We start from the raw sequence: 19,211 nt of genomic DNA, 5'->3' as shown, positions 1-19,211 counted from the left end.
TTGCGAGCCCACCCCTTTGGTTCTTCATGCAGCCATACAGCTTGGTGATCAGCTTCCTCGGAGTCTGTGCACTCCACACTACCTCCAGTACATGACATGGCAACGGAGACTCTGGAAGACCAGAGTATTGCGCTCAGAGCAATGCACACACTTGCTGCACATATAGCCGTCTCCAAGTGCCACCTCTGCGGAGATCAGCCGCCCACCCACAAACCAGTCCCCTAAAAGGGACAAGTCTGAATTGCGTAGATAGTTCCGCAGCTGCGAGTCTCGAAACAATCTCATCAGCTACAGCAACCACCGCCATCGACGGCGCAAAAGGCTCACGCACACCAGATCGCTTCAAAAGAGCCGTCCATGCCCTGACAGTGCATGCCACTGTATCCACCCCCCGGGGTCGAGGCCGAGACAGGCCCCCGAAAATGCACATCAAGTCGTCCGGCCAAACCACGTCACTCTCAGGGGCGAGGTGCGGCATGTAGCGAACCGGGCGGATCCAATAAAGCGCAAAATGGGCTTGTGCACAGTGGAAATAAAGCTCCATGTCCGGAGCAGCAAGACCTCCCAATTCAAACGGAAGATTTAACTTCTCCCATGCAATTCTGGGTTGACGGCCTGCCCATACCAGACGAATCATGGCTGAGTGAAGGTGCCTCAGAAAGCACACTGTGAGGACTAGGGGGATATTCACAAACAGATATAAAATTTTAGGTAGCACTATCATTTTGGCGATGGCAATTCGTCCTATCAGCGACAGTGGCAAGGAGCTCCACATCTCAATCCTGTCTTCCAGCCATGACATAACTGTACCATAATTAGCCATCCAAAGCGTCTCAACATCACAGCTCAGCCAGACCCCCAAAGTCTGCACCGGGCCGCAGGCCCACTCAATAGGATATCGGGACAGAAAGCCTGCCGTCCCCGACGACAGAGGCAGCACCACAGACTTAGACCAGTTAATCACTATACCTGAAAATTCACGAACCGTACAATCTCATCCAGCAGAACATAAAATTTTTTACCGGGCTCCCGCACATACAACGCAATGTCATCTGCATCCATGGAGATCAAGATGGGCCGCTGCTGAAACTGCAGCCCCGTGTTATTGTGGTGCTGGTGCGAAAAGGCTTCAAGCGGCTCCATCGCTATCGCGGAGAGCAGTGGGGAGAGAGGGCACCCCTGCCTAGTCCCCCGAGCCACCTGAAAAGAGGCCGATATGCTTCCGTTCAAGCGGAGTCGAGCAACAGCCTCTGTATACAGTAAGCGAATCAAGCTCACAAAACGCTTGCTCAGACCCACCCTACCGAGGAGCGCAAATAGATACTCCCACACCAACAAATCGAAGGCCTTTGTGGCATCTAAAAACACTGCTGCTGCATCATCATCAGCAGTAATAAAGCCAACCACTGCAAAAAACGTCTGCAGGTTGTGCGCTGTGGACCGTCCCGGGATGAACCCGGACTGATCCGGGAGTACCAGCCTCGTCATCAGCGGCGATTACCTTGGCCAAGATCTTATTATCAACTTTGATCATAGAGAGCGGGCAATATGAATCACAATTTAGAGGGTTCTTACCGGGCTTAAGGATCGTAACGATCAGTGCCTCTCGAAGAGAGGCGGGTAGTATCCCAGTCTTCATTGCCTCTGCATAGACCTCCTGCAGATGAGGTGCAAGTATATCAGAGTATTCCTTATAGAACGCTGGAGTCAGGCCATCAAGGCCAGGGGAATTATCTCCAGGCAGGTCACGGATCGCAGCCTTAACCTCCATTGAAAAAGGTGCATCAAAATACACCCTGTGGGCGTCTTAAAACCAGAGTAAGCTAATCTCCGAGAAATAGGCCTGTACAACCTCGGCTGGCAGCTCAGCAGGTGCAGAGTACAAGTCCGAAAAGAACTTGGTGAACACTTTCATGATCCGCTATCCACGCCTCCAGCTCAGCCAACTCCCGGCGCAGCATTCGCAGCACACCATGCTGTTTCGAAATGCAGCTCCCAGGAATGACCACTTTAAAGGCCTCCCATAGCATCCCCGCCGAGCTCACAGAACCACCATTTTCCTCAAAATAAAGGGCAATATCCCGGCTAATCACCTTGCGGAACACCTCATCTCGGAAAGCCCCCTGAGGCAAGCGCCACGTGAAAGCGCGTCCTGGTCCGCCAGGCACTGCTAGCTCCAGCTTAACTGGAGAATGGTCCCACAGCGTGAGCGCCATGTGCTCCACTGATCGCATTCACAGAGCTACATCACGCGAGCCCAGCCAGCGATCAATGCGAGACCAACTGTTGTGCACATAGTTAACACACGTTCCCTCTCTCGCATCTCCATGCTTCACCCACCATATATCCACTAGCGCGTCATCATCCATGATTGCGGACAGAGCTCGAGCCGCTGCCACATGCCGCATCCTGGCCAAACTCTCCCTGTCCCGTTCCGGATCTAGGATCACGTTAAAGTCTTCCCCCCCAAATCACCGAACCTTGTCCCAATGACTTGACCAGTCGCCAAACCTCACTGAAGAAATCCGGATCGTCTGCATTTGGACCATATACTGCCACAACTCTGCAGGGCCTGTCCAACAACACACTGCCCATCAGCACATATCGTCCATTAGGGTCAACTAGAGTTCGCTGAGTGCGCCATTTCAGTCCCTTGCGCAGCAGAATTGCCACTCCCCTGGCATACCTTGAATATACCACCCCATGACATTCCCCAATCCATCCAGCCTTCAAGCAATGCATTGTATCCGCCACCAAGTGAGTTTCTTGCAACCTACATATATCTACATTTTGGCGCTTAACATACGCAGACATGAGCCGCACCTTACGTCCATCATTCAGGCCAGGCACATTCCAGGTGAGACAACAAATCAATGTCACCCCATCTTGCATCATCGTAGCACTTCTACCAATACACCATAACACACCGCCACCCCCACCGGCCAGCCTAGCCGACATGGACATAAGGAGGAATAAGAAAGAATCAGAGAAACAAGAGCCAACGAACAAGTACACAAGCCCTCCCTCCACCCTCGCAGACCCCCCAACCAGGTCCAAGCAAATAACCACCCCCCCTTAACCACAAAAACCAAAGCAGTAAACCATTAATAACACTCATCCAACGGGCGATCAGCTAGCCACCCATCCCAATCCCAACAATGAACCGGGAAGGGGAGGCGTAGGGCCAAAAAGTGAGTGTGCATCAGGGTGGCAAACAGTTCTGTAATGCTGTAGCCACACAGCGAGTTTATGCACCAGCACCAAGACCATACAGTCATTATCGCTGAGAGTCTCACGCTCCGCACCAGGCCCACCCGAGTCCACATCCGCAGATCGTCGCAGAAGAGTCTTAACAAATTTTGCCACCAGTTTCGGGTCGGTAAAGAAGTATAGTTTCCCTCCATGCTGCACTTTCAGTTTTGCAGGGTAGATAAGGGAAAACCTAGCATCCGTCTGCCCAGGAGAGCGTTTGATCGTCAGGAAGGCCCTGCGAGCGCCGCCTGTACTCCTGAGGTATAGTCCGGAAAGAAGTGCAACTCAGTATTTTTGAGGAGCACCGGGCGCCGCTCTCTAGCCAGCCGGATGATTGCATCCCTATAACGATAGTTCAATCGCCGGATGATGATAGGGTGTGGCGGGTCCCAGGCGGAGGCCGAGGGCCTAGAGACCTGTGCGCCCTCTCCACCACCAGCAGTCGGGAGAGCTGTCCAGGAAAAAGTTCTGAGAGCATGCCTTTAATAAAATCCTCCATTCTGCCCATGGCGGTGGACTCGGGAAGGCCAAGTAGTCTAACATTGTTACGGCGCAAGCGAGCCTCCAAATCTTCATTTTTATTGCGAATTACCTCCAACACCTTTTCCATTTGCAGCAATTGTGCTCGCTCGCCCTGACGTTGATCTTCCATGTCAGAAGTACGCGCCTTCAACCGATCAAGTCTGGAGTCATGATCATCAACCCTGGTCTTGATGTGATCAAGTTGCTCCGTTAAGTGATCGAGCTTGGCGTCGATACCCGTCAACCTGGTCTTCAAGTCCAGGAACATGGCCTTGACCGACATGTCGGGCAACACATCCTCCGTCACTGCTTCTCCCATCTGAGAGGAGAGGGTCCCCCCCTTCCTCCGTCCCCCATCAAAGGAGCTCTTCGCCTGCCGCTGCTCCGCCTTTCCCATCTTGTAATAGCCAGGCTACCCCAACAAGGGTACCCCCCGGACCAGGCAGCGAAGGCCGCAGTCAAGGCACCGGGTTCGTCCAGCAATGGTCTCCACAAGTGCAGGCCTTCCCCAGCCAGCTGGGACCCCTCAGCCCAGACCCGGGACCTCTCTGCCTCCAAGCCCGGCACCGCACCGGGCCAAGTCGCCTGTCCCAGAGGCAGGAACACCAGGCCCAGCAATGGTACAAATCTCCACATGCCAGCTCCGCCAGTCCAGCAGGTTCCGCAGCCGGCTTCCAGAATTCACCACCAAGGGCCCCAGGGCCCGATCCAGCCAGGGCAGCCCCCGCAGCAGGCCCACCCAGGTCCTTCCAACACTGGGCAAAATGAGCCGCCACACGGCCAGCAGCCCCCCCCCCCCCGGAGGGTCCACTAGCCCTGCACTGCGCAATGAGGCGACCGCTGCAGCAGCCTCAGAAGCGTCGCTGTGCCAGCTCGCCGCAGGGGTCCAATCAGCCAGTGCTCTTCAAGGGCGATCAACTCCAGCAGACCACAGAAGGCCGGATTCCATCGCCCGCCAGCACCACAGCCAGACCGCCCGCCTCGGTCCAAATATTGGCTAAGCACGAACTACGTTATGCTTATGTAGCTCACACTGGCCCCCACCTTTTTAACCTCCTCATTACTGGAATGTGAAAAATCAGCTTTACCTGTGACGGCTTGGTAGATATCAGCCTTGTAACAACTTATTCTGACAAGACAGCATAGTTAAAGTATTTTTTGTGTTAACAAGCTGTTTCTGTAATTTCTTATTTTCATATTCTAACTGTTTACATCTCTCATGCATTTTTCTTTAAGTAGACCAGAGTATCCAAACCACCCTGCTAAGAACAAAAGGGTCATCATTACGTTCAAAAAGCACCTTTTTTAAGCATATTAGTACAGTTACTAATTCTGTTTTATCCAAGCACCCATCCCAAAATTTAGAAAGTTCTGATAAAAAACATTTGCCAAGACATGATAAGGCATTTTAATTTCACATGCATTTTCAGAAATGGTTTGCGGTGCTTCCTTTAACTCTCTGAATAAAAACATATTTTCACTTTTAAATCGTACACTTTCAACTGCCAACCTCCCTTTAGACTGTCTGACTATGGCAAAATGCTTTGCTTCACTAATGACAGAGCTGAAACGCTCATGCACTGACAAAAATCTCTGGAATGTGCTTCTTAGTCTAAAGAAGACATTTATTGTTTCACTTCACAAGAATCATAAAAGGAGATTAGCATGCTGAAAGCACATGTTTAAAAATGGTCATAGCAATGAAATGAAAACATGTACAAATGATTCTCCACTGCAATATTCACAGCAAATATATTTATCTATATTATAATGCAAAGCAAATAATGAATTAAAAAATATGCATCACCATGAGGCAAGGGCACAACTGCTTCATCTCCCTCCTATTCAGCATCAGATCGCCAGATCCCAGAATCGATCGAGGAGAAGGATGACACACCACAGCGTCCTGGGCATGCATGGGGTCTGAAAACACTCTCCGTTCCCGGCCCGTCTGATCTCAGCATATTATACTTTGAACAAACAGCAGAGGAAAATTCTAGAACCTCCCTCTCACTGCAGAAGTTTATTCTAAAAACGCTGATTGCTTTAGGCCAGCTTTGAAAATAACGCGTCGGGCTTGGCCACAATCCCAAGGTGCCACTTCAAAACAAGACCGTTCCCTGCAGTCTTAGTACATTCTTATCAGCCTAAGCCCTTGGTGGGAAAGAATAGGAAAAATAAAAACATGAGCAGATTTGTACAACGTGGAAAACTAATTGCAGCTTTTAACGTGGCAGTGGCTAATGCTAAAATAAAGTAAATAGGCAAAATGAAGCTCGTGGTCACTAATGTGATGGTATGCTGCTAGGCTAAGTGCAACGTGGACTCAGTGGTCAAAACACAAATATCATTACACCTAGCCCTATAGCAGCAGTTTTATCTGAAAAAGCACATACTTGAAGTTAGCACTCTTGTAGGAAGTTGGCTCTGTATATACTATTTCAAAGTAAGGAATAGTGTACACAGAGTCCAAGGGTTCCCCTTAGAGGTAAGATAGTGGCAAAATTAGATAATTCTAATGCTCTATTTGGTGGTAGTGTGGTCGAGCAGTAGGCTTATCAGAGGGTAGTGTTAAGCATTTGTTGTACACACACAGGCAATAAATGAGGAACACACACTCAAAGGCTTACTCCAGGCCTATAGGTTTATATATAGAAATATGTATATTTTCTTAGTTTATTTTAAGAACCACAGGTTCAAGATTTGCATTAAACACTTTAAAGGCAAGGTACTTCACTTAGATACTTTAGAAACTTTGAATAAAAACAATGTCATGTACAGTCTTTGTAAAAATGGCAATAAGCTATTTTCAAAGTGGACACTGCAAAAATCAACTTCCTGGGGGAGGTAAGTAAAGGTTAGATTAGGAGGTAAGTAAAACACTTACAAGTCTTAGTCCTGGGGCATAGGCAGCCCACCGTTGGGGGTTCAAGGCAACCCCAAAGTTACCACACCAGCAGCTCAGGACCGGTCAGGTGCAGAGGTCAAAGAGGTGCCCAAAACACAAAGGCGCCTATGGAGAACAGGGGTGCTCCGGTTCCAGTCTGCCAGCAGGTAAGTACCTGCGTCCTCGGGGGGCAGACCCAGGGGGGTTTTGTAGAGCACTGGGGGGGGACACAAGTAGGCATACAAAACACACCCTCAGCGGCACAGGGGCGGCCGGGTGCAGTGTGAAAAGCAGGCGTCGGGTTTTGTATAGGTTTCAATGGAGGGACCCAGGGTCTCTCTAGCGGAGCAGACAGGCACGGGGGGGCTTCTCGGGACCGCCACCACCTGGGCTAGGCAGAGGGTCACCTGGGGGGTCACTCCTGCGCTGAAGTTCGGTTCCTTCAGGTCCTGGGGGCTGCGGGTGCAGTGCTGGTTCCAGGCCTCGGGTCCCTTGTTACAGGCAGTCGCGGTCAGGTGGAGCCTCTGGATTCTCTCTGCAGGCGTCGCTGTGGGGGTTCATGGGGTCATCTCTGGCTACTCACGTGCTCGCAGTCGCCGGGGAGTCCTCCCTGTGGTGTTTGTCCTCTAGATCTTGAGCTGGGGGCGTCGGGTGCAGAGTGTGAAGTCTCGCGCTTCCGGCGGGAAACGTGCAGTCTTTGGAAGTTGCTTATTTGTTGCAAAGAAGTAACTAGTTTTGAGCAGGGCCGCTGCTCACTGGAGTTTCTTGGTCCTTTAGCCCAGGGCAGTCCTCTGAGGCTTCAGAGGTCGCTGGTCCCTGTCAGATGCGTCGCTGGTTGCAGGTTTTCGAAGTTGGAGACAGGCCGGTAGGGCTGGGGCCAAAGCAGTTGTCGTCTTCCTCCTTCTCTGCAAGCTTGTAGGTCAGCAGTCCTTCTTGTTTCTTCAGGTTGCAGGAATCTGATTTCCTGGGATCTGGTGTGCCCCTAAATACTGAATTTAGGGGTGTGTTTAGGTCGGGAGGGCAGTAGCCAATGGCTACTGTTCTTGAGGGTGGCTACACCCTCCTTGTGCCTCCTCCCGGAGTCGAGGGGGGCACATCCCTAATCCTATTGGAGGAATCCTCCAAACTCAAGATGGAGGATTTCTAAAGGCAGGGGTCATCTCAACTCAGGACACCTTACGGGCTATCCTGACCGGTGGGTGACTCTTCCTTGTTTTTCTCATTATCTCCTCCAGCTTTGCCGCCAAAAGTGGTGGCAGTGGCTGGAGGGGCGGGCGTCTCCACTGGCTGGGATGCCCTGGGGCTCTGTAACAAAAGGGGTGAGCCTTTGAGGCTCACTGCCAGGTGTTACAGTTCCTGCAGGGGGAGGTGAGAAGCACCTCCACCCAGTACAGACTTTGTTCCTGGCCACAGAGTGACAAAGGCACTCTCTCCATGTAGCCAACAACATGTCTGGTGTATGGCAGGCTGGCAGAAACTGGTCAGCCTACACTAGAAGTCGGATTGGTATTCAGGGGGCATCTCTAAGATGCCCTCTGGGTGTATGTTACAATCAATTGCACACTGGAATCAGTGTGCATTTATTGTGCTGAGATATTTGATACCAAACTTCCCAGTTTTCAGTGTAGCCATTATGGAACTGTGGAGTTAGTGTTTGACAAACTCCCAGACCATATACTCTTATGGCTACCCTGCACTTACAATGTCTAAGGTTTTGCTTAGACACTGTAGGGGCATAGTGCTCTTGCACATATGCCCTCACCTGTGGTTTAGTGCACCCTGCCTTAGGGCTGTAAGGCCGGCTAGAGGGGTGACTTACCTATGCCTCAGGCAGTGTGAGGTTGGCATGGCACCCGAGGGGGGGTTCCATGTCGACTTAGTCTTTTTCTCCCCACCAGCACACACAAACTGTGAGGCAGTATGCATGTGCTGAGTGAGTGGTCCCCAGGTTGGCATAAGACATGCTGCAGCCCTTAGAGACCTTCCCTGGCATCAGGGCCCTTGGTACCAGGGGTACTGGTTACAAGGGACTTATCTGAGTGCCAGGGCTGTGCCAATTTTGGGAGCAAGGGTACAGTTTAGGGAAAGAACACTGGTGCTGGGGCCTGGTTAGCAGGCTCCCAGCACACTTTCAATCAAAACTTAGCATCAGCAAAGGCAAAACGTTAGGGGGTAACCATGGCAAGGAGGCATTTCCTTACAACTCTCAAACAATTTACTGTGAATTTACTCTCGTACTGTGTATTTACTTAAAGGAAATGTAAAAAAAAGGGTAGACAAATGTGAAAAATCCAAGGGAATTAAATAAAAGTAAGCCAGTTTGCAACACGTTGCAAAACAACCACTGATCTCATCCTCTCCTTGTTCGCTTTCCCCGTTATCTTCACTCCTCCTCCACCTTCACTCCCCCTCCACACTTCCCCTTCCTTGTCATCCGTCATCCACCTCTTGCTTGCTTGTGTCATCTGTCTCTGTCACTATTCTGCCTGCTTGCATCATCCACTCCTCCTACTTGCTTCTGTGCACCTGCTGCTGCCACTGCTAGGTCAGCTGTCTAGCAGATACTGCAGTATTGTCCAACATTCCCGATGGTGAGCTCAAAAAGTGATAGCATGCCCAAAAAGAGAACAAGGACTCTGCTTTCTGCTTTTTGTTTTTTCCTATTTGTAGGAAGCTGGCTCTGTATATACTATCTCAAAATGAGAGCTAGTGTGCACAGAGTCCAGGGGTTCCCCAAGAGGCTTGACAGAGGCAATACTAGATAATACTAATGCTGTATTTGTGGTAGTGTGGTCGAGCAGTTAGGCTTATCAGAGGATAGTGTTAAGCATGTGTTGTACACACACAGGCACTGAGGGCCAGATGTATGAATCTGGCCCATTGCGATTCGGTAATTGCGATTTCTTAAAAATCCCAATTACCGAATCGCAAAGGGCCATGTATCACATTTGCGAATCAGTAATTGCAATTTCTTTAAAATCGCAAAGGCAATTACCGAATCGCAAATTGCGATACTGGCCCCATTCGCAGCTATGGGCCTGTTGGCCCATAGCTGCAAATTTTTTGCATTTCCTAAATTGCGATTTCTGAAACAGAAATCGCAATTTGGGAAATGCAAAAGGCCAGGGTGCTGGGGGCCTAAGGCCCCCTCTCCTGCACCCCAATTTTTTTTTTTTCCATGTAAAGTACACACATGCCAAAAGGGTATGTGTGCTTTACATATTAAATTTAAAAATGCAGCTTTACTGCATTTTTTAATTTTGCACCAGGTTACCACCTGGTTGCAGACAATGGTATTTTGCATGTGCAAAATACCATTCTGCGAAAAATCGCAATTTGCGATTTTTTTGCAGAATTGCCCTGCGACCTGGATTTTCATTTTGTGGTCTGCGAATGCCTTTGATGCATTGCAGACCACGATTTTGCACTCGCAAACGGCCGATTTCGCAGTTTGTGAGTGCAAAATCATTTGATACATCTGGCCCAGAATGAGAACACACACTCAATGACTTAACTCCAGGCCAATAGGTTTTTATTTAGAAAAATATTCTTTTCTTAATTTATTTTAGAACCACAAGATTCAAATTGCAGCTAAGTACATTCTATATAAAGTACTATGCATAGATATAGGACGTTGAATCAAAACAATAATGTACACAGTTTGGCATAAAATGGCAATAAGCTATTTTAAAAGTGGACACAGTGCAAAATGTAACAGTTCCTGGGGGAGGTACGTACAGTTAGGTTAATGTGGTAAGTAAAGCACTTACAAGTTCAGTCTCCGGGGCATAGGTAGCCCACTGTTGGGGGTTCGAGTCAACCCCAAACACCCAGCACCAGCAACATAGGGCCGGTCAGGTGCAAAGGTAAAGAGGAGTCCAAATAACATAGGCGCCTATGGAGACAGGGGGTGCTCCGGTTCTAGTCTGCTGGCAGGTAAGTACCTGCGCCCTTGGGGAGCAGACCAAGGGGGTTTAATAGAGCGCTGTAGGGGGGGGGGTCGCATGTAGGCACACAAAGCATACCCTCAGCGGCACAGGGGTGGCTGGGTGCAGTAGGCAAACAGGGCGTCGGGTTTGTAGTAGATTTCAGTGGAGGGACCCGGGGGTCACTCAGACGTTGCAGGCAGGGCACAGGGGGGCTTCTCAGATTAGCCACGACTAGGAAAGGGTGAGGGCCACCTACTGGTCACTGCTTCACTAGTGGTTGGTTCTTCACAGACGTGTGGGGGCTGTGGGTGCAGTGCTTCTTCCAGGCGTCGGGTTTCTTCTTCCCGGGCAGTTACAGTCTGGGGGGGGTCCTTGGGATTCCCTCTGCAGGCGTCGTCCGAGTCGCCTGGGGATCCTCTCTGGGTCGTTGGTTTCTCTGGACACAGGCCAGGGGCGTCGGGTGCAGAGTGCTGGGGACTAACACTTCTGGAGTGAGGTGAGAGTCCCTTTAAAGATGGTTTCTTCTTGCTTGGTTGGACAGGTCCGCTGTCCACTGGTGTTTCTTGGTCCTTTGTAGTTGCAGGGCAGTCCTCTGAGTCGGCAGAGGTTGCTTGGCCCGCAGGATGCGTCGCTGATGCAGGTTCTTCGAAGTTGGAGACAGGCCAGTAGGGCTGGGGCCAAAGCAGTTATCGTCTTCCTTCGTCTCTGCGGGGTTTTCAGGTCAGCAGTCCCTCTTCTTTGTAGGTCATCAGGAATCTGATTTCCTGGGTTCAGTGTCACCCCTAAATACTAAATTTAGGGGTGAGTTAGGGCTGGAGGGCAGTAGCCAATGACTACTGTACCTGAGGGTGGCTACACCCTCCTTGTGCCTCCTCCCTTTGGGGAGGGGGGCACATCCCTATTCCTATTGGGCTAAATCCTCCAAAACAAGATGGAGGATTTTCTGAGGAGGTTGTCATCTCAGCTCTGGTCACCTTAGGGGTGGACCTGGCTGAGGGGGTGGTGACTCCATGATTTTCTCACTATCTCCCCGGACTTGCCTCCAAAAGTGGGGGCTGTGCCTGGGGGGGGGTCGGGCATCTCCACTAGCTGGAGTGCCCTGGGGCACTGTAACACCTGGCTTGAGCCTTTGAGGCTCACCGCCAAGTGTTACAGTTCCTGCAGGAGGAGGTGTGAGGCACCTGCACCCAGGACAGGCTTTGTTCCTGATCAGAGTGCACGAAGGCACTCACCCCATGTGGCCAGAAACTGGTCTTGAAGTGGCAGGCTGGAGTAGACCGGTCAGCCTATCACTAGCAGTTGGGCTGGCATGCAAGAGGCTTCTCTAAGATGCCCTCTGTGTGCCTTCCTCAATAAATCCCACACTGGCATCAGTGTGGATTTATTGTGCTGAGAAGTTTGATACCAAAGTTCCCAGTATTCAGTGTAGCCATTATGGAACTGTGGAGTTCGTGTTTGACAAACTCCCAGACCATATACTCTATATGGCTACTATGCACTTACAATGCCTAAAAATTGTCTTAGACACTGTAGGGGCATAGTGCTCATGCAGCTGTGCACCCACCTGTGATATAGTGCACCCTGCCTGAGGGCTGTAAGGCCTGCTAGAGGGGTGACTTATCTAAGCCACAGGCAGTGTTGTGGGCATGGCACTCTGAGGGGAGTGCCATGTTGACTCAGACTTTTTCTCCCCACCAGCACACACAAGCTATGAGGCAGTGTGCATGTGCTGAGTGAGGGGTCCTCAGGGTAGCATAATACATGCTGCAGCCCTTAGAGCCCTTCCCTGGCCACAGGGCCCTTGGTTCCATGAGTACCTTTTACAAGGGACTTATCTGTGTGCCAGGGCTGTGCCAATTGTGGAGACAAAGGTACAGTTTTAGGGAAAGAACACTGGTGCTTGGGCCTGGATAGCAGGGTCCCAGCACACTTTCAGTCAAAGCTGGCATTAACAAAAGGCAAAACGTTAGGGGGTAACCATGCCAACAGTGGCATTTTCCTACACTATTGTAATCTAAAATGTATTTTTGCATATTCCACCGAAGAGATGTGCTAGGTAGGTATTTGGTATCATTATGATTCCCAGCTCCTATCTGCAGAATCTAGGTGTAACAGTAAACAGAATGCACAGAAGTCAGCCAAGACCTGTGTTTAGGGGCTTTCACATGTTTCCTGCTTAATGCTGAGGTATGTTATGGTTGATATCCTATTACTAGTTCTTCAAACCGATTGGCAATGCCACTGCTTATTTTTCCTTAACATGCACATTTTGAAAAGCACTTGTATTTGTCACCTGATTTCATAAAGTGTCCTTTTACTGTGACCAAAAGGTTTATGTGAGAAATGTTTTTCTTCATAAAATAGCTCTCAAACTTGAAAGCTTTAGCAAACTTCATATTAATGTAGCACTATAATCTGCGTCTGATTGGATTTTAGACAATAGATTTCCGTCCTTTTTAACTCGGCTACCATAGATTGCTTATTTGATGTTACCAATTAACTATTTCTCCTCACTCAATTGTGTGCTAAAATAGTAACCCTGGTATATTCTAACTTTTCAGTTCAATAGATTTGTGACAGTAGGTTTAGCAGTGCCATCAGCATTCGGCTAAATCAATGATTTTCATTACAGATTGCTGCCTGGGAATGGGTGAACATCAGCAGCATTAATAACCTGGTAGATGTACACAGTCTATATGTCGGGGGCCCACCGCTGGAGAAAGATGCACGTGAGCTGTTTGTGAAGGGGTCTATGGCAGACATCCGAAAGGAATTTCAGGTATATAACTTATGATTCACAATAATTATACTTATGAATAGAGTTAGAGATATTCAAGTCATAGCATAATGTGTATGATTATGCTCAGCAAAACTGTCTGTTACAAAATACCTACCAATCAGAATCCTTTTTTTCCATGACTTCTCTGCTTGTCCGAGCTGAAATGCTTTGGAGCTTACTACAAGCTACTACTCTTAGTGAGGGAGATTACCTTTCCATTTCAGTAATTCGGATTGCTAAACCCAACTGCTAAACACTAGAATTTTTTTTAATCTTTAAAAATTCATAACATGACTTGATCTTATTGGATTTGTTTTGTTTTGGTCTTAAATGTTTTATAAAATCATAATCTTTTATGCTAGCCTGGTGTGGAGTATTTTTTGTGGTGTTTTCATTTTGGTAGTGTGTGTGTGTTGCGCAAATATTTTATACATTGCCTCTTTAGATAAGCCTGACTGCTCTGTGCCAATCTACCAGAGGGTGAGCACAGGTTATCTTTTAGTGTGTATCTGACTTAACCTGACTAGAGTAGTGGTCCCTACCTTGGACTGGATGCATGCCCCTCATAACTAGAGATCCCATTTCTAACAAGTGCCATCCTTCTTTTTGTAAAATAACACTTCTTTGTGCAAGGAAACGGGAACCTGGCATGTGCTTGGTAGCCCCATGTAAGCTGTTGTCACATATTTAAGAACTTACAATTTGGTTAAAGATACAATTTTGTATGAACAGTACTCCAGCTGGTCGACAGTTTATGGTATATCAACGTGAGTGTAAATCAGAGAAGGGAATAGGTCTCTACACTAGCTTATTTTCATGTTAAAGTCACTTCATCCAATATGTATGCTTCCATTTTGTACTTTAACCAAGCAGACGTTTTGGAGGTCGTAATATCTCTGGATCAGGCAAAGGTGCAATCACATTGTCAAGAATGACACATGGTTTATACTCTTCACATTCGGTAAACATGTGCCCACACAGATATAGGACAGTCCATTGTTCTTCACTAAGTCAAAGATGATGAGGATCTTGGGCACACCTCTGTTTGAGTCAGTGGGCACATAAGAGCACAACCAACATGAGGAAAGATTCAGGTCTTGTTTGTACTGGTCCAGAACGTGCAGTGAAATATTGTTTGTAGACCAATTGCCTACCTTTCCGCTTTGATCTTTCTCATAGAGACTTCTAACCACCGATTTCTCATTTGGGGAATTTCCCCAGACTGGAGTGAGAAAATTTTCATATCAACTCCTTTGTGCACTGTTAGGTTCCGTCATGCAGCTGGAAATTAAATCTGGGCAACTATACCCGCACCATCTCTGCATGCTGACATCAGTTCCTTTCTTTCCATGTCTTCCGATGCGGACTTGGAGCTCGCACCCTCAGGTCTGTCAGAATTAACAGAGTTTTTCTATCCAAAATGTTTCCAGTGTGCATGGGATATGTCCCCTCATAAGGCCACAGGATTCAAGCCGTTTAAGGATTGCGACAAACCGATGTCGGTGACAGACCCCTATAAGGTTTATCTCTCGTGTTTATGCTCCAAAAATGACTCTGCTATGTGCAATAAGTGTGCCAAAATGAACCCGAAGGCCATCCAAGACTGATAAGCCAAACTCTGTTGTGGAGCATCAACAGAAGTTGAAAAACACCTGGTCCGGGTCAAAGTCAAGGGTCTTTACTTGCTTCCACCCCAGGGAGTAATCCTGGGGCCGATCATCATCCAAATTGAACTTCTCAGGTAAGTCCAAGGGACGTAAAAAACATAAAAAGTTAAAACACAACTCCCCTTCGTCCAGACCACTTTGAGCCACATCCTGATTTACCTTGACTTTCCAGGGCCATGCTTTATCATACAGGATTTGGACCGCATTTTCAGTGTCCCTCCGGATCCCTGTGGCACGCCTTAAGGCCGAAAGGATCCAAAGTGGCCTCCAGTTGGATAAAACCAGCAGGTCTGCCCTCTTTGCAACATGACCTTGTTCCAAGGTTTGTTCTGGCTTCAATCTTGATGCCTACGCCTTGTACGGTGCTGCTTTCAACACCACACCCCGAGCATCAGTATTGGCATTGATGCCGGAGGATCGATCCGGTAAACCTTTCAGACTCTGAGGTGAACCCAAAGCATCTTCCACCGGTGTCACACCGACCTCTCTTTTAATTCTGAGTATGAGTCACTCCCGCTATGCCACCCTGGATTCAGAGAGGATGACTAAAGTTCTAACTATGTTTATGATGACAAAACAATATTTTTGGTTTTACAGGAAGGCAGTGGTTTAGATACATCCCCCGATGCTGGCCTCTTTCCTTTTCGAAATGTGGCCATTGAAGAGTCTGCTTCTTTTGCCACAGTAATAGGTATTGCAGCTGAGATCTTGGATTTAACGTTGCCTACCACAGAGGTCAAAAGAAGTGTCCTGACAGAAGTGCTTCACCTGGGACAGACTAACCAGTATCCTCTGCTACCATCTAATAGGCCACTAGTAAGTCTGAACCCAAATGCATTTCCAACTATCCTACCAGATTGCGAATTGAAATGCATGAATTGCTACATGCATATTCTCCTCTGCCAGCCTTGCTGTCCTATCCATCAATACAAGCTTCCTCTTGGGGAAATATACCCACGCGTTATAGGGCTTAGTGGTGGACATCTTGCCCACAGTCCCAGTTGATGTGAGGCCAAACCTCCAGCGCCTCATCAGGGATAGGCAAGACCCGGCGAGGTTCTCCATCAGGTTGAGCCTGGATACTACTGACTGCCTGGGTAGAGCAGTTAGGACCAGCGTGGTGTGGTGAATCCATTTTAGTTTCCCCCTGGGACACAGGAGTCAGCTTAGCCTCTGGCTTGCAGGCCTGTGCCTCCGTCACCTAGTGACCTTTTACCCATTTAGCATGCTCTGTTTTATTCCATTTATTTTATTTTATTTTATTTTATTTTATTTTATTCCTTTAGCTTTTTTCATTGCTTACATTTTATAAGAAATGTTTTGATTTTCATTATTAGTTCCATTCTCAGAAGGCATCACTATCCGTGATACACATAGGTATTGTCATTATGTCCCTTTCTCACGTGATAGGAACATCATGCGCACTTGTTAGGGATTGTTTAATTGACAAAACAAGTCTGACACATTATCAGTTGTTTAGGAACATACCTGCATCAGGGATCCTACATGATCTGTTTAAATACACCTCACACGGACAAGGTCTTTAGAGGGGTTCCTTCCAGATGCCATCTATGCTGCACGTGAGCCTGCTGCAAAACTCAGCCTTTGTGTCACCACGGAGTCTGACCTAGAGACCTCATTCCAAGGTGATGAGGGTTGGGGACGGTTCTCATGGATATCGTACTGGCAGATTAGGTTTATTATACCTAGCTCTCACTAGGGATGAGAATTAGGCTTCCTTGGCTAGGAATTTTATCTGTTTATTGTAAGATGGTGGGGGGTTTTATATTCACAACGTTCATCTTCACAATTCTGCTTTGATTACTGTTCATTATCCTAATCAGTACAGCACATGCGTTTTTATTGTAGATTGCAGTCTTTCAATAAATCTATTAAACTCTCCTGCAGCTCCTTCAGTGCCTATGTGTGTAAGTGTTCTGTTGCTAGTGTGAGAAAAGGGTAACTTCCGTTCCACCTCAACTTCTCTGAGAGTTCTAATCTAGATTCCATGCATAAGGCTGCCAGAAATCACCTTTGCTTTTTGAGTTTTTGTGAGGTACTGCTTGTGAGCCAGGAGGGTTGGGCCGACAGTTGTGACTTGTAGGAGTGACTCAGTTGCCTACAAACAAAAGTGCTGTCTCCCTTAAACCAGCAGTCTCGCTTAGGAGTGAGAGTCCAACTATGACGTGGCACCACCAATGATGGTGTTTTTGCACTAATGTATGGATATCCTGAGTTTCTCCATCTCACACACACAGCAGGTACCCTAAGTACCAGTATACGGAGATGCCCATTGTATTAGGGGCAATCCTCCTCAACTAAATAGGGAGCACCTAATTATCCTGTAGGTTGTTCAAGCTTGAACCCTTAAAAAGGATTTTTCCCCAACTGGTGTTCCTTCTCTGTACCCATTATTTCAAATGTCATAAACATTCCAGAGAATGTCAGACTCGCATTAACACAACATCTAGTTGCCCATGGCTTAACAGATGAGGGCGGGGATGTCACATTTATCGTGGAAGCTCATGAAGCGTACCAAACAGAAACATTCTATTTCTGGGTCACCTTTCCTGAAGAAGATGATGCAACTCATACATATAGAATAGTGAACGTACCGCAACGGTACCTGGCTTGCCGGTATCACTTTTGTATCAAGAACATCAAAATTGGTTCAGTAGTGCCCTACCACATGTAATACAACCTGTGAGATTAGGTCCCGTAAGCAATGATGGACCAACGTGGCCCAGGTTTGCCACATATACAGCACATCCTGGTGTACAGGCACAAATACCTGACGCATGCACACTTTATAATGAGCTAGTACAACTTTACAGACAACTGGTACAATTTGCTATGTGGTCCTTGTCTACCAACCCCAGCACAGGCTGCAGCAGCTGGTCACCAATTGGTCTTTACTAGGATTAACCCACAAACAGTACATTCTATCATGGGCAAGGCGCAGACGGAACGTGAGAAGATTCTGTTCAGGATAGCACAAAAACTAACCAGCTGGAAGCAGTGTTTCCCCATGCAGAACCCCAAGATGAACATTGATTTCTTACAGTGTGCTTGCCATTCGGAATGGTTCCCTCAGTAGATGACTGCGCCACATGGGGTACAGTTTTTGCTTCAATTTACAGTACCACGCATGATACCAGACACTTACAAACTTACCGGAAGTGTTAAACCAAATTCAAAATGAACACTGGGCTGCTCCAGCCTGGACACGGTCTCCTCAATAATACTCAGTAACATTAAAGGTGAAGCTGTAGCATTGGCTATACGCCAGCAGCTTCTGGAGATTCCACAGTTGGAACAGGAGCGTCAACTACCGAAAATTATTTCTTAAACCTATACTAGCATAGGGCGGGATAGTTTGGGAGTCAAACTGAAGAAGCCTGAAATGCAGATTACCACCCCTAAGGAAGGTACTAAACAAAAACAAGAGGGTTCTAAAAAAAACGTTGGGATAAACAAAAACAAAATAGAGACAGAAGAGGTCAGAGAGCAGACTCTCTGCATCCGGAGAGCTCCGAAAAGGCAATATAATCTCAGGAATAGAGAAACTTTAAAGGCTCTTGAAAGATATATTGATACATTTCCCTCTCGTTCCTTTCAGGACACGCCAGATAGACGGAGTGAAAGAGTGGGCCTGTCAGAGCAATGTACCGACTACATGTGCACTGTTAGTGTAATTTTTTGGTAAGAACTTAATTGGGATATCCTATTAGCAGAAAGAAACTGGGCATCCGAGTACGTCTGCAAGCTCCCACATGGGGAAGATGTCACTTGTCCTTCTTTCTCAGATCTTGGTCCGGATGCGGTAAAAGAAGTCTACGCTGTTGACTGTGCTTTGGCGCAGGCACCTGTGCTGTACTGCCGCCATGTAGGGGGGGATAAGGATTCCCCCTACCATGTAATGCCTATCAGGTCTACACCTGAGCCTCAGCTCCAATATCCTATTAAACATGAGGCTAAACTTCCATCCACTGAGAGAGATCCTCACTCAGCTCGAGAACTAGGGAGTAATAGAGCCCTGTGTCTCTACAATTATTAAACCATTATATCCCATCGTGAAACCAGACCATTCATATGTAATAGTCTTAGATTAAAGACACTTGAACAAGCTCACGCAATACGCAATAAAAAATGCACACAGCACCGCACTAATTAAC

General features: G+C 47.8%; 1 protein-coding gene across 2 annotated transcripts in view; it reads left to right on the top strand.

Annotated features, from left to right (window-relative positions):
* The window catches only part of POLG (DNA polymerase gamma, catalytic subunit), a 795,283-nt gene that overhangs the window by 201,360 nt on the left and 574,712 nt on the right, over positions 1-19,211 (top strand). For both annotated transcript variants that reach the window (XM_069222697.1, XM_069222698.1), the window contains exon 5: positions 13,223-13,369. In XM_069222697.1, coding sequence (XP_069078798.1) covers positions 13,223-13,369 — 147 coding nt within the window. The remainder of the gene's footprint in view (positions 1-13,222; positions 13,370-19,211) is intronic.

The sequence above is a fragment of the Pleurodeles waltl genome, chromosome 3_1 (genome assembly GCF_031143425.1).
Source record: "Pleurodeles waltl isolate 20211129_DDA chromosome 3_1, aPleWal1.hap1.20221129, whole genome shotgun sequence".
NCBI classification, from domain to species: Eukaryota; Metazoa; Chordata; class Amphibia; order Caudata; family Salamandridae; genus Pleurodeles; species Pleurodeles waltl.
Note: the sequence above shows the minus strand (reverse complement) of the source record. Positions and strands in the feature narration are given on the sequence as shown.